At 52.8% G+C, this 14,310-nt stretch overlaps 8 protein-coding genes across 8 annotated transcripts; 4 read left to right on the top strand and 4 right to left on the bottom strand.

Annotated features, from left to right (window-relative positions):
• Positions 1-690: 690 nt before the first annotated feature.
• On the bottom strand, positions 691-3,261 carry Z517_12539 (uncharacterized protein; the record flags this gene model as incomplete). The annotated part of the gene is made up of 1 exon (XM_013422483.1): positions 691-3,261. The coding sequence occupies one exon, from the start codon at positions 3,259-3,261 to the stop codon at positions 691-693; it is 2,571 nt and encodes an 856-aa protein (XP_013277937.1).
• Positions 3,262-3,533: 272 nt separating this feature from the next.
• Positions 3,534-5,051, top strand: Z517_12538 (uncharacterized protein; the record flags this gene model as incomplete). Its single annotated transcript, XM_013422482.1, has 1 exon — positions 3,534-5,051. The coding sequence occupies one exon, from the start codon at positions 3,534-3,536 to the stop codon at positions 5,049-5,051; it is 1,518 nt and encodes a 505-aa protein (XP_013277936.1).
• A 136-nt stretch (positions 5,052-5,187) lies between these two features.
• On the bottom strand, positions 5,188-5,595 carry Z517_12537 (uncharacterized protein; the record flags this gene model as incomplete). Its single annotated transcript, XM_013422481.1, has 1 exon — positions 5,188-5,595. One exon carries the CDS (start codon positions 5,593-5,595, stop codon positions 5,188-5,190), a length of 408 nt encoding a protein of 135 aa, XP_013277935.1.
• A 513-nt stretch (positions 5,596-6,108) lies between these two features.
• Positions 6,109-8,599, top strand: Z517_12536 (uncharacterized protein; the record flags this gene model as incomplete). The annotated part of the gene is made up of 3 exons (XM_013422480.1): positions 6,109-6,272; positions 6,391-8,241; positions 8,302-8,599. The coding sequence occupies 3 exons, from the start codon at positions 6,109-6,111 to the stop codon at positions 8,597-8,599; spliced, it is 2,313 nt and encodes a 770-aa protein (XP_013277934.1).
• A 562-nt stretch (positions 8,600-9,161) lies between these two features.
• Z517_12535 (uncharacterized protein) lies at positions 9,162-10,719 on the bottom strand (the record flags this gene model as incomplete). Its single annotated transcript, XM_013422479.1, has 6 exons — positions 9,162-9,418; positions 9,503-9,566; positions 9,662-9,814; positions 9,879-9,996; positions 10,053-10,201; positions 10,282-10,719. The coding sequence occupies 6 exons, from the start codon at positions 10,717-10,719 to the stop codon at positions 9,162-9,164; spliced, it is 1,179 nt and encodes a 392-aa protein (XP_013277933.1).
• Positions 10,720-11,474: 755 nt separating this feature from the next.
• Z517_12534 (uncharacterized protein) lies at positions 11,475-12,326 on the top strand (the record flags this gene model as incomplete). Its single annotated transcript, XM_013422478.1, has 1 exon — positions 11,475-12,326. The coding sequence occupies one exon, from the start codon at positions 11,475-11,477 to the stop codon at positions 12,324-12,326; it is 852 nt and encodes a 283-aa protein (XP_013277932.1).
• Positions 12,327-12,463: 137 nt separating this feature from the next.
• On the top strand, positions 12,464-12,847 carry Z517_12533 (uncharacterized protein; the record flags this gene model as incomplete). Its single annotated transcript, XM_013422477.1, has 1 exon — positions 12,464-12,847. The coding sequence occupies one exon, from the start codon at positions 12,464-12,466 to the stop codon at positions 12,845-12,847; it is 384 nt and encodes a 127-aa protein (XP_013277931.1).
• Positions 12,848-13,144: 297 nt separating this feature from the next.
• Positions 13,145-13,723, bottom strand: Z517_12532 (uncharacterized protein; the record flags this gene model as incomplete). Its single annotated transcript, XM_013422476.1, has 2 exons — positions 13,145-13,456; positions 13,553-13,723. The coding sequence occupies 2 exons, from the start codon at positions 13,721-13,723 to the stop codon at positions 13,145-13,147; spliced, it is 483 nt and encodes a 160-aa protein (XP_013277930.1).
• Between the last annotated feature and the right edge of the window lie 587 nt (positions 13,724-14,310).

Genomic DNA, 14,310 nt, shown 5'->3' with positions numbered 1-14,310 from the left:
TCCGGCTTGAGTGAGGGGGAGAGGGGGGTCCTTGTCCTCCTCGCTGCTGCTGCTGCTGCTGCTATCACTATCAGTAACCCAGCACATGACGGTTGATGAGGACCGTGTGTCGCCTTTGTCACCCAGCCCTCATTCAGTCAACCAGTCGCCCATTAAGAAATGAGACGTGATGCATACACGACCTTTCTCGGAACTCGACTACTCCTGTCTAAGCCCAGATGCCCAGGTACCCAGCCGCAAAGCCGTGGATGTACATGTACATACCTGTACATACCTCCCCGTCCCTAACAGGAAAGACATATGCTGGTCTACAAAATGCATCCCACATCACGTCGGTTCGCGTAGCTGGCACGAGTTTTACAGAAATCAAGTCGACTCCAGCTGGGAGTGGATGCTACAGGGCAACGTTCGACAGTTCCAGAAAATACCAAAGAGTCTTGGAATGGCGAAATATATGTATATATCATGGATACTATATGCTCTGTGCCATGCGGAAACTACACGCTCCTCCGTGTGTCACGTCTTGGACTTTGCCGGGACTAAAAACCTTCAACATCAATTTTATCATGGTAGCTCATCATCGTTATAATAACAACAACATAACTTCTTGTCTTTCCACCTCCTTTTTCCTGTCCTCAGTGGCTCGGCTCGAGAGGAACATGTCTAATCCTTGGCTGCTCCTCTGGTTTCTCAAAACCTCAATGTCCTCTCCTCCCCTTTCCTGCTTCGACAGTCATACTCGATCCATCTCGCAACACCACTGCCCCTGCTGACGCCACCTTGGCCTCTACGCAGCGAGAATTCGTCCACCAGCCTTCCCGCGTTCATCACGTGGCATCCCTCGTAGCTAATCGCGAAGGCCGGCATTTCGGCGTCACAGAGCACCAGTGCCGTGGGCAGTGGGTAGAGGGATAATGACGCGCAGTGATCCCAGAGCTGGGGACGGATCGACAAAGGGAATGGAGAGAGGTGCGACTGGTCCAGGATGGTTTTGATCAGTTTCCTTGCCGCTTGAATGGATGGGGGACTTGATGGCGTCGGGTCTGACGAAGGGACGTGGGAGGTTGCATTCTGGACGGCTTTGTCGAGATTTCTTCTCGGATTGTCCAGATCCATCTCTTCCATATCCGACTGCGAGGCCTCTTGGCTTTGGTCCTGGACATTAGCGGCGGCGGCGGCTGCTGCTGCTTCGGCGCCCTCGTCATCTCCATCGAGCTTCGGGAAAGTGATGGCAGTGCGTCGGAAGCGGCTTGTGATGTCGTCGCGGAACATCACAATCTCTTCCAATGGTCCAAACAGACTTAATCTTGCCGGGTTCGTCGCCCATATGCTCTCTCCTTTTTGCGCGTCTTTCTCTTTGGCTGCACCATGGATCTCGGCATTGGCGGTAGTGAAGGCTCGTCGAACTCTGCTGGTGAACACCTCTGGCACCCCCTGTCTCGGGAGCATGCAACTGGCTCCCGCTGAGAACGAACTCACCCACGGATCGTTGTCTCCCGGGACGAAAATGAATGTCGTGTTTGCCACCAATAAAGGAAACTCTGCCAGGATCGAAGCCAGGGCATCGAAATGTTCTTTATATTCAATGCTTCCACCACCCCTGCTGGATCCTGACATGCTTGCCGCCGAGACGAAGTTGCCCATCATGACGATGGAGAAGGGCAGGTCACTTATATGACCGGAGCTGGAGGTGCTGTACGCTGAAAGAATGGCGCGAATTGCTTCTAGTGTTCGAGGACTGTCGAGGTTACATTCCCCCAACAGGGCAATTTGGCGGCGGGGCGGCTCGGTTTCGATCTGGTCATCATCCGGGACATTGAGAGTCTGGAAGGTAGTGGGTGGTCGGAAGACACGTCGTTGCAGTCGACGCATCTGGTTCCCCAGCGCTTTCTCACTCCCTACCCCGAGAAAGTCGACCCAGCCAAATCCTGCGCCCGTGCTCGCATGTGTGTTACCTCCCGAGTCGGCGGAAACACCTAGTGATATAGCTCGTCGTTCGGCTGGCGGCCCGGCCAATGTATGGGCCACAAAAACACCTTTGATCTGTCCACCTACACCCGCGGCCGAACCCAGATTTGAATTGTGAGAGCCGTCTTCTTCGTAAGTTCCTTCCACAAGAATTATCATGCCAGGACAGAACCACACGCCGTCTTCAGGCACCGGCCGTGCTATTGAGAGGTCGAGGACCACGCTTCCGGATAGGTCTGTCAGGGAGAGATCTCCCGCGGGAGAATGTACCAGCAGGCCGAGCAGAAGGTGGGCAGTTCCTGATCGACCAAGCAGGTTTGCTATTGGCGTAATCTTGTAAGCTTGTTGTATCGTTGTCATGCCACTTGCTGAGTGCATCAGTCTGGGCGGTCGCGTGGTGGTCGCAAATGAGGGAGTCTGGAATGATTCGTTCCGCATTAGGCGCTGGTGGACGAGATGGTAATGATTTCTGAACATCGATATCTTGTGTTGTATCGGAGGGAGCAGGCTGGTTGTCCCGTGGATGGGCTCCAGGCTTTTTGATGAAGTCGAATACATCAGTCGTGGCTGGTCGAACGCCGAAACAACTTTCAGGTATGACCGAACATCCAACTGAGATTGCTCTTCTTCGTCCACTCGGTCTCGTGAACCCCCATCTTCCACGTTGAGCGTCGAGAGTCCTAAGTTGGACTGGCCGATATCTATATTCACATCTTGTCTACCGGCGGTATATGAGGGTGTTCGGGACAGATTAGGACTCGGTAGTGAACTGTTATTCCGGGAGAGTTTGCCAGTGTCCAGACGCCCGCCTGACATGCACGGTTCTAGAGTCTTCAAGATGTTGGACAGCTTTTTCTCGGGCCCATCCTCGATGAGGAGGCCACCTCCGCACTTTTTCCATGCTTTGGCTATCTCGTCCAATACACGTTCCGCAAGGCCTTCTTCTCGCCAACCGCTGCCACAGAATTTACCAATGAATGTAGAGAGCAAGCCGAGACCTGAGGAGGTCAGGGTTAGGTTGTGTTTTTTCGTGAGGGTCCTGAAAGCCACAGGTCTGAGAGTTTGAGGGGGAAGAAGGATCGGTAAGACTGTCGGAGCAGCGCTGTGTGTAGTTATGCTAGTGTTCAATTGCGCTGCAAAGGGCTTTGCAACTTCTGTCGGTCGGCTCTTGATGGGGTATGCCGGTGTACCGAAACCCGGCGATGAGGAGAGTAATTGTTCTTCAGTCTGCAGGTTAGACCCGGCTTTGTATGTTCGCCTGGGTAGCCCAGGAGTCGAAATGGGCTCCTCCATGACTGAATTGATTGAGGAGGGTGTACAGCACCTGGGATAAGGTGAAAGGAGGAGAAAAGTTGAGCCTTGACGCGTAAACAAATCACTTTACGCGCGTGCCGCGTCGGGGACAAGGATGTGACGTGACCTTTTTTACACACACACCAACATTGTCACGGCTCTTCACTTTCTCCTTCAACTCTCCACCATATTCTATCTACCCTTCACTACCGTTCATCTCATCTCATCATCGCAATTTTTGTCCCTCCACAACTTTGCATTCATCGCGCGTCATGGCTGCGACTACTGACGAAACTCCCCAGTCCAACCCGGAGCCGACCCAGCAAGAGCAGTTGGCGGATCTTATCGCAAAGGCGACCGCCGAATATGCGGTCAAACACTACCCAGAGGCGGCAGAGCTGTATTCCCAGGCGACGGAGCTGCAAGCAGAGCTCAATGGAGAGATGGCGCTCGAGAACGCCGACCTGTTATACTCGTACGGAAAATGCTTGTTCTATCTGGCGCAGCAAACAAGCTCGGTCTTGGGCGGCACCGCGGCATCAGCGCAATTATCCTCGAGCAAATCGCGAAAATCTGGAAAGAAGAGAAAAGCAAACGGCGCAGGAAAAGCAGCGGTGTCTACAAACGGAGGGGAAGCTGGCGAAAGCTCCAAGTTGATGGATGCGATCCCAGAGGAGCCAGTGTCCAATGTCGCTGATATCGTCCCCAAGGAGGACGTGCAGCCTCAGGAGACCGCTTCAGACAAGCCATACTTTCAGATTTCGGGTGATGCCGAAGGTTGGGATGACTCGGATGAGGAGGAAGCAGACCAGGAAGAGGAGGGTGAAGAAGAAGAAGAAGAAGAAGAGGACGATGACTTCGCCACGGCCTACGAGCTTTTGGATCTGGCGCGCATCCTGTATCTCAAGAAGTTGGATCAAAGTCAGGAACACGCACTCGAAGACTCCGAGAAAGGCAAATATGTTGCATCAATAGACCTTACACCAGAGGTCAAGTCACTGAAGACCCGCGTGGCAGACATTTATGATCTGCAATCAGAAGTGTCTCTGGAAGGTGAGAAATACTCGAATGCCGTCACAGATCTCAAGGCGTGTCTTGCCCTAAGGGAGGAGCTTGAACCTCCAGAGTCGAGTATTCTAGCCGAATGTCACTACAAGCTCAGTCTGGCTCTCGAGTTCAGTTCTCAGACACAACAGCATGATGAGCAGGGAAATCCAACCGGTGACTTGCAAGTTGATTGGGATATCAGGAACGAGGCTATCGCCCAGCAAGAGAAGGCGATTGAAAGTTGTAAATTGCGTGTCCACAAAGAAACAGCTGCGTTGGACAAGCTCGAAGCAGGTCCGCAAAAAGATAAGGCTATGGCTCAGATTGAGGATGTTCAAGATATGATTACAGAAATGGAAGTGCGGCTGGCAGAGCTCCGCAAGCCACCCGTCAGTGTCAAAGCGGAGTCGGAAATTCAGATGAAAGAACAAATCTCCGGTGTGCTGGGCAGTCTGTTGGGAAGCGGCGTATCCGAAGAGGAGAAGAAACAGAAACTGGCTCAAGTGGCGGAGACCGCGACTGATGTATCAGGGTTGGTCAAGCGAAAGAAGCCAAAGAACACACAAGCCAATGGAGGAGACAGTGGCTTAGGATCCTCTGCGTCGACTCCAGCTGCATTGCCGCCAGCTGCGGAAGGATCTTCAAACCTGGGCAAACGAAAGGTGGGATTTGTGGACGATGTGGAGGGTGGTGAGGGTGGGAAAAAGGCAAAGGTAGAGGATGCCGAAGACTCTGGACACTGATGGAATTGAAGGAACACTGGGTTCTGATGTGAGATGGGCGCTGCTGTTGCTGTTGGCAGCGGAAACACGACGGCCACAAGTTGGTTCCTCCTCCAATGACCTTCAACATCTCAATACCCTGGTTCCAGTTTGCCAATCACTTCTGATGTACAATAGCCATAGCCTCGACCTCATACAACCATTCCGGCGTAGCCAGCGCCGCAACACCCACCAGCGTGCTCGGCGGGCGGTGATCACCCAAGAACTTGGAATAAGCCTCGGACCGCGACGTGTCGGTGGGATCCAGGTTGACCACGAACTGGGTCATCTTGACGATGTCGGCGGGCGTAGCGCCCACGGCCGCTAAACATCTGCCCAGGTTTGCCAGCGCGGTCTCGACCTGCGCGATGAAGGATGGGGGTGTGGTTTTAGTCTTGGGATCAACGCCGACCTGGCCTGCGATGGTAACCAAAGTGCTTGTGGCCGAGAGAGGCGTGACTTGAACGTGGGAATATGTCGGGCGTGGAGGGGGTACATCAGGAGGGTTGATCAATCGGATAGACATGTTGAGTGGGTTGGTGATGGCTTGAGAATGAGGACACCGGCGAAGCTTCGAAGGTTGGTTCGGCTTGGAGGCGATGAGTAGTGACCCTTGAAGATATAGAACGGCTGAGATGGCGGTTGCGGTGCCTTGTTGGTATGTGAACAGGTTATGTAAGCCCACCTCGGGTTACCCCGCGGGATCGCGGATTTCTCCGTTCTCTCTTTCACGAACAGCGTACAAATACGGCTAGTATGCCAAGTCGGATTAACCTATCATCCGAGATTGTTGGCTGCGGGAACGTGGCCTCCTTAACGCGGGGTTTTCTTCCCATCTCCGTTTTTCGCTTTTGGTCTACGAGTAGACAACCAACCAGACTTGTGGTGGGTGCCTCGGGATCCGGCATCCTGCAGCAGTTCCCATCATCCCGTGTGATATTACCTCCTGTCCTTGCTCTCGGTATCGGTCTCCACTGTTGATTCTCACAGCTTGAATGTCGCGACGCTCTCCTCAACGGACCTTAAGAGCCTGGCGCCAATGTCCACTTACACCGCTGTCCACACCTCTCCTACCGACGCCTCCGAGGAGAGAAACTCATCTGTCTCCGAGAGTGATGCCGAGAATGACGATGGCAATGCCGATAATCCGCCGGAAAATGGCACCACCACGAGCAAAAAGAGAAAGAGGCTCCTGAAAATCTCGTAAGAAGTCTCCTGGCTCCTCTCCGCCTCCATCTACTATTATCGACTCTAACTGTCGTTCTTAGCTGTGAGCTCTGTAAGGTCCGTAGGAACTAGTTCTGAGCGTGTTGACTTACAGTGTGTTTAATCAGTGGGAGCAGGCCCGGAAAGTCAAGTGCGACAGAGCAGAGCCCGCTTGTGGCTGGTGTGCACGCAACAATCGAACATGTGTTTACAAAGAGCGTCAAAAGCCCGGCCTTCGAGTCGGCTACGGTCGCGAACTAGAAGAGAAGATCAATCGCCTCGAAGCGCTGCTCCAGGTTATGGGTCGCCGCCTCGAAGAACATATCGCTGAACATGGGGACTTTTCCACCCATCGACCGGGCTCCGTTCGTCTTTCTCATCCAACCCAATCCGCTTCGTTCAACACTTATGCCCAGACCGACCCTCGCCCGTCAACAGCCAGTATCGTTTCTCAAGACACTCCCAGTTCCGATCCCAGATGGCCTGTCGCCAATGCCTATGAACGAATGCAGTACCCTCGACCTCAAGATGCCATGTCCATCCGGTCTGTTGTGGACAACGGTAGTCACGACATGGCGGGCCAAAGCGAAAGAGGCCATTCAGCTGCTTGGTTTCCATCAGCTACCCCTGCGCCGTCGATACCGGATTCGGAGCTTCCTCCATACGACTTGCTATATACCTTGGTCGATCTCTACTTCAAACACGTCAACCCGTGGTCTCCTATCCTGGACCGCAAGGCCACATTCGATGCTTTTTTTGGCTCGCAATCGATGAACGAATCGGAAAAGGTGCTCATGCATGCCATTGTCGCCACTACGATGCGCTTCTCCAAGGACCCCCGTCTTACACCAGAGTCAAGGGGCCAGTTTCACGAGATCTCCAGACGAAAGATCATGATGTATGCTTTGGACCACCCGAACGTCCGCGCCCTTCAGGCGCTGATAATCCTTGCCGTTGATGTGCTCGGGACGTCGAACGGTCAGCAGGGCTGGAATCTCCTGGCCCTCATTACGCGCAATATCGTTCAACTTGGACTGGATGTGGAGAAGAGTGCTTACCTTGAGTCCAGTACTTATCCGTCAGCCACGCTTCTGCAGGCCGCACAGCCTCAGTCTTGGATCGAGAACGAAGAGCGTCGCCGTCTGTGTTGGATGACATTTATTCTCGATAGATATGCAACTGTTGCTACCGCGGACACCTTTACCCTCGACGAAAGGGAAATGGACCGATGTCTCCCATGTCGCTATGATTTGTTTTCACGAAACGAACCTGTTGAGACAAGATGGCGTCGACGAGGCGCACCGTCGGAACTGATTGTGAATAAACCAGAAAATCTGGGAAGTTTCTCCTACCACTGTGAAGTGCTTGGGATCTTGAGTCGCATCCATCGGTTCCTCCATCAACCTCTCGATATCAGCCGCCACTCCGATATACAGCGGTGGCGTGAAACCTACCGTGGGCTGGATGGCGAGCTGAATGATTGGCTACAGAATCTGCCTGGTGAATACGGGAAGATCTCTCAACTCTGCCACTCAGATCCGGGAAGTCGGATCTCCAACTGGATCATGCTGCATGCGGCGTTTGTCACGTCCGTGATCCGCCTGCATTCTTCTGCTGCTTATCCAACGCTCAAATCACCTGTTTTCACACCATCATACCACGCGATTCAACGCTGTTTAGGCGCCGTGGAGAGCTTGAGGGAGATCGCACAAGACGTGATGAACACCGGCATGCTTGCGCTTCTCGGCCACCCCTTTGCCTTTGCCCTTTGGGTTTCTGCCAGGCTCCTGCTCGTCCATGCTGCAACCATGGAGTGTGAAGTTGATCCGAAAATCATGTTCTTCATCTCCACTCTTGAACAGATGGGGCAACACTGGCAAGTTGCTGGAGATTATGCAAGGATATTGAACGATGTGGTGCAAGAGGGCAGCAACGGGTCGGGTAGAACATTCACCGCAATGAGAAGGTAAGTGTCCTGGGTCTTTTGACTGCTCAGTGCGACGGAAACTGATGAGCCATTCTTCAGATGTGCTTACGAATTGAATCTCCTTACCTCCCAACGTCCCCGTTCCGTCCTCGACACCGTTACCACACACAACTCATCGCAAAGCGAGCTGGAATTTCTGGAGGTGTTTGATTTTTTCAACTACCCTCGACTGAATGCTATTGCAGGCAACAATGCCTTTGATCCAACCGTGTCGGTTACAAACCAGAACCAGACGACGCCGACGCAAGGCCAGCCAACGAGCTATCGAGCCACGCCGGCCTTTGTCATTCCGAATCCAGAGAGCGACTGGTTGATCTTCAAGCCGCCGTATGAGTAAATGCGCTTTCCCTGTGGCGGCTACTCTTCTACCCACTCAACAGCCGCCACAAAGTCCTGATGTCTAGGATGAGATGCTGCTGTACCTGCTCAGCGCGGGAAATCTTTTGATTCAATTCGCAGACTTGGACAGAGTAAGACAAATCATCAATCTCCGATCCGGGACAACCCAGAAAGCCCAAATGGGACAGTTGTGGGCGGAAACACTCGGCCTATTTCCGTGAAGCCAAAGCTGAATAATCGCTCGTTGGACTGTATCACGGGAAGATTTGGAAAATAGGCCGTAAACACTTGGACATACCGCACACGTCAGTATATTCATAAATATAATCAGAGGTGGGGAGCATAAGACCAGCTTCACCTGTTAGTCGAGCCATCTTACATCTACACCCATGATCACCACTCAACTCTTTCCCTTAATCGTCTCGTGAAATCTGCCACTGTCCTAGTACCATTCAGGTAGGAGGAATCTACGTATGAAGTAGATGGCAGTGCGGCATTAGATGCCCATTCTTCTCCCCTCCAGCCACGCAAACCCACGCAACCACATGACCACACAAGACCTACACATCCAGCACCGACGTTGCTTTGCAGACGGCAAACCCGCCGAACTGAAGCACGCTGGCACCCACAATCAGGTCCTTGTACACGTGTGCGGCCGTCATGAAACTGAGCGTTGCCCCGTTGTCAAAGTAGATCAGCTCGGGCGTGTAGTTGGACTCGCGGCGCAGGCGCAACGCTGCGGCTGGCACCAGGAATTCCTTGCCCAGCGACTTGACGTTTTCGAGGTATTTGGAAAGGTTTTCGAGCGTGGGGAAAACTGAGGCGGAGAGAGGGATGCGGTCGTCAGCATCGGGTCTAGAGATAGCTACGCAGAGAAGAGGGACGGGTTAGGTTGGCTTACCTGCCACGATGAGGTCGCCTGTGGTCGGAACGATGTTGATGTTATCTGCCGCAGCTCCCAGATCCTGGCGGTGATGGTGCGTAGAAAGGTAAGCAGCTGACTTGTTTGGTTTTGTTTGTTTGTCTGCGTGGCCAATGCTGGCGGATGCGAGACACTTACCACGGTCTGCAAATATGTCAAACTCTTGTCTCCGTGCACCTCGAACACAGTCACGGTTCCGTTCTTCGAGTCGCCGACGTACAGACGGTCTTTCCATACGTTGATCCCGTTGGCGCCTGTGAAGGTGCCCGAGACCTGTCTGCAGAGGATTTCCTGATGATCACACAAACACACACGTGAGGACAGATTCACAACTCGAGCGTCGACGACCACCTACATCTGCCTCTGCGTTGCAGTATTGAACATTGGTTGCCCAGCCCCAGGGCCCGAACATCTCCTCCATTGTCCGCAACGGACCTCCTGCGAAGTAATGGTCGTTGGTCACAAAGAAGTCCCTGTGAGAGGGTCAGCTCTGTCTGTCATTCTCGGAGGAACGGGTCGACTGCGTTACAATGGTCCCGTCGCGGCTACTCCGTTGGCTGTCTTGATATTCGGATGCTTGACATTCTTCACCAGCTCGACCTCGTCAGATCCAAGCGTATGCGCGAATATGGCAATTGAGTCGCCGCTGCGAGCGTGGTTGACTGCAAAGATGTGGATCTATGTAACTCAATTCCCTGGTCAAACTACACTCTCTCTCAACACGATCTTCAAGGAGAAGGGAAAGGCAAATGACTGACTCGAGAGGCATCTTCAGGGAGTGGAAAGATGTCAATACCGTGGGTAATGAAGTCACCTTCCAGGCCTTTGATCTGTAGCTCTGTCGTCTGGCCCGTCTCCAGATCGTGCTTGAACAGCTGCTCACGAAAGGAAGACTCGGCCCGGAGCGAGACGGTGCGCACGCCTGCGCATGGATACCAATGGGTTCTCTCGACGGGATCTCCGCAGGACAAGAAGGCCGTGTGCGACGGGAAATGGATCTTGACGTCCTCGCACGCGTTGGCGGCCTTGATGACCTGGCAGTCGTGGTTGTTGAGTGCCGAGCTGTTCTCCCAGCGCACGAGTCTGGTCTTGTCGATTTCCACGCGCCCAACGAGTCGGCCGAGCTGGGAGGACTGGTTATACAGGAGGACCGCGACCAGGGGCAGCAACAGAGAGACACGGAGTATGCCTGACATGGTGCTTTGTTCTCGGCTTTAGCACTCTGAGTAAGATGATTGGGAAAAGAAAGCTGCGAACGATTTTGATGCTGAACGAGACAGGTTTGGTCAGATGTTTCGGAGAAGAACGACCCAGCAACATGATTCCTTGCCGAGGTCGATAGCCTATGAACATTTGGCCATAAGGTGGTGTTGATCAACTGGACTTCCTGTCATCCCTCACCTTTTACATACGATGAAGCCGGATCCGGACGAGAGCGAGACTGAAGGTCAAGCCATGGAGGTCAGAAGTGATGAACATTAGCGGATGAGCGATACGTTGACCGTGGAGGAGTGGTCTTTGCTCATGCACATCCTGTACCTTGGATCCAGCGACTGATCAGCTGGAGGAGCCACGATTCTTCCACCTCAGCTTCATGCAGCAGCCAAGCAGCCAAACATCGGGACGAGAGTGACGCCGCACCTTGATGGTCGATAGTGCAACGCCAACTGCTACGGATCATAGTGATTAGCTTTCAGCCCCAGCTACCGAACTCGCCGAGTACTCTAGCTCAAATTAACTACACCACCTGAGTCCAGCCGACCTTCTTAAAATAGGAAGAATGCCCTGTATAGCCCTGTCAACTCGCTTGGAGGCAATTGCGAGTTATTGTTCCCCACAGCAAATGACAAACTCATCGGCCATCACGTCTTACAGTCGGCGACTTAAAAGCAGAGGTCGCGGTCAATAGCAGCCATGTCGTTTTCTAGAATTCGAAAAGTGCCGGATGAACATGGAACAATACCACTTTGTGATCAAGGACGCCAAGTCAGCCTCGCTGTCCAAGGGCGATGAAGAAGAGGCTTATAGAATTCGAAGTCATGCCCAAACGAGACGACGACAAGGTGAAAGATCTGCAGCGCCGTCCGACCTCCTACAAGCCGTGGCATCGATCCCTAAGGAAAGGTCCCGGGGCAGACGACCGACCTCTGATAACCAGGAAGAGACCACTTCACGAGAACGCTCGCAATTTCCTGAGGTCAACTCCACCACCATCGACTTCCCATTTTCATCTGAGAGCACCACCATTGTTCAGTCGCATTGGAACCATTACTTCTGGGGTGCGGCCAGAGGGGAAGAGCTGGACCACCCGAGTGTCGTATCCGTTTCTGTTCAGCCTTCAGGCACTTCGATCGATCCTTTCAACAGCACCAACATGATTCATCACTTTTCGGCTTACCGACTGATGCAATTCTTGCAGTCTGATTTCAACTCTTCTACCTTTCGAGCCGAGGCCTTGGGCCACCCTTTGGAAGCGATATCGCGGACTGGGGCCTTTCATCATGAGGCTGCATATTCGGAGCGAATGCGCCATGCCTTGCAGAACGATATGATGATGTTTTCGATTCTGGCGTACGCCTCAGGGGCCATTGGTTGGCGGTACGGTGTTCGCTTTGAAGAGTTCCCACCCGAGTATTTCATCCAACAGACGTACCGAAGCATTCGAGAACGCTTGCAGCGGTTGGAACAAGTAGAAGAAGCTCTTCTCTGGTCATGTATCGGGCTAGCTGCCGCGGAAATGTGGCTGTTCAACTTTGATGCTGCTGCCACGTACATGAGAGCTGTTCAAGTCCTCATATCATAAGTCGGCGGAATGACAAAGGTGTCGCCCCTGATTATGGAAAGCATAATTCTAGGAGGGAAGTAAGTTGCCTTTGTTCCTTGTTCTCGGCTCAGAGCTTTTGAGCCTGACTGCCACACAGATTTGTCGCATTCTTCACCATGTCTGCACCGGTACTGACGATAGCCTTTGAGCCTGAAGGTTGGCCATATCAATCTGTGTCCTCCTCTCGTCGATCTAGTAGCGCGTGTGCGATAAGTCACCACGCTTCGGCATCACAACCGAACCAAATTCCGGAGCAGCCTGAACACGAACGGTGGCTGTACCTCAAGGTTCAAGCGTTAAACTACCGCCTCTTAGCTCGGACCGACCTGGATGGCATCCACGAAGCCCTGCGGATCGCAACACTGCTATGGATCCTGAGCATCACCGAATACGTCGGGGCCGAACTCACTGTTCGCTGCCCAAACTCCAAGAGGCCTTGGAAACGGCCAAGCCCGAAGCATCCTCTTTCCTGGAATTCCCCGGCCTGCATTTCTGGATGAGTGCTCTCGGCGCCCTCGTTTCGCTGTCCGCAACCAAGAAACTCTCGAGCTGCTCACCCCGTGTCCCCAAAGGCATTCCTTACAACCAGCAATTCAATTTCTTTAGCCGTCACATGGCTCAAAGCGCGCGTCGGCTCCGACTCGAGAACGAATTCGACAGTTATCGCAGTTTCCTCCGGAAATACCTATATTGTAGCTTTTACTGACCACGTCGATGAGATAGACCACTCCACCACCGGAATCTGCGGTCAGGAGTAAGGTTGATTCGCCTCTCCCCTTTCTTCCAGCCGGGAGCACTCACAGGCCGTTCGGGACCTTGTTCTCGGGCATGCTCAGAACTTTGGTCACGACGGCACCACGAGCTGAATCGCGTAGATCGACCTCCCACAGCGTCGCGGAACCCGGTGTAAAAGTGAAATTGTACACAAAGCCGTCGACGGACTGGACGTAGAAAACATCGGGACGGAGCTCCGCGATGCCAGTCAAGCAGGTGCCAGGAGGAAGTTGCGCGATGGCTGAGGCAGGGGTAGGATTCTCCGCTGGGTAGACGAGGTAGATGACGCCGTTGGAAATATCAGTCGCGACGATTTCACCGGTAGAGGGGATTGACTGGTATGAATTTAGATCTGATTAGAATCAATGTATTCTTTCTGGTTTTTTTTCTTTCTTTAAGACGAGGAGCGATCCGGCCGGCGCAAAACTTACAAGATTCTCAAGCCATATGAAATTAAGGAACTGATGGACCGCTTCGAGCGTGTATGAGGCAGGTTCGGCGCTGGGGCCGCCCACGATTGGATTCGCGGAAAAAATACCCAAAATTGACGAGGCTGCGCAGACAAGGGAAAGGAGGACAGCAGAAGGCTTGATAAGGGGCATGATGCTTTGAACTTCTGGTTCGAGATGTCCGACAAGTATTCAGGTTTGATGGGGGTATTGAAAAGAGTGGCAAGGGGCGGTATTGGTGATTTTATATGAATGAAGACTCTGAGAGAGAAAAGAATTGATCAATAGACAGACTGGACGCCCATATTAAATACTGGATCAAAATCTGCCTTTTACTCATTTTGAAGCTGCCGTCCGGGATCTTCCAAAGATCCGCATCTACCTCTGTAACAAAGGTCAACGCTTCCTGCCAAACTCACTATTGTGAGATTGCGCGGACATGGAACTGAAACAGGACAAGACAATATGTGACCACGCCCGCAATGGCGTTGTTGAGATGTACAGCCATGTTCGACCATGCGAAGGTTAGGGAGGCCCATGGTTCGAGTACCAACCAGCTAGGGTTGTATAGGTTTGGGCCACTCTCGGCCAGAGGATATCTATCACGTAGAAGAGGCTAACTTGCAACAAATTTACAAGTCACATTGTAAATGGAGAGTCCTTCAAGGTGGCATTGCCCGAGATCAGTTGTGAGATTTGGCCCAGGGGAGTTTTGTCAATGACAGCATACAGTACTGTTT

The sequence above is a fragment of the Fonsecaea pedrosoi genome, assembly GCF_000835455.1.
Source record: "Fonsecaea pedrosoi CBS 271.37 unplaced genomic scaffold supercont1.10, whole genome shotgun sequence".
NCBI classification, from domain to species: Eukaryota; Fungi; Ascomycota; class Eurotiomycetes; order Chaetothyriales; family Herpotrichiellaceae; genus Fonsecaea; species Fonsecaea pedrosoi.
The sequence above is the reverse complement of the archived record's forward strand: the minus strand, read 5'-3'. Positions and strand labels throughout refer to the sequence as shown.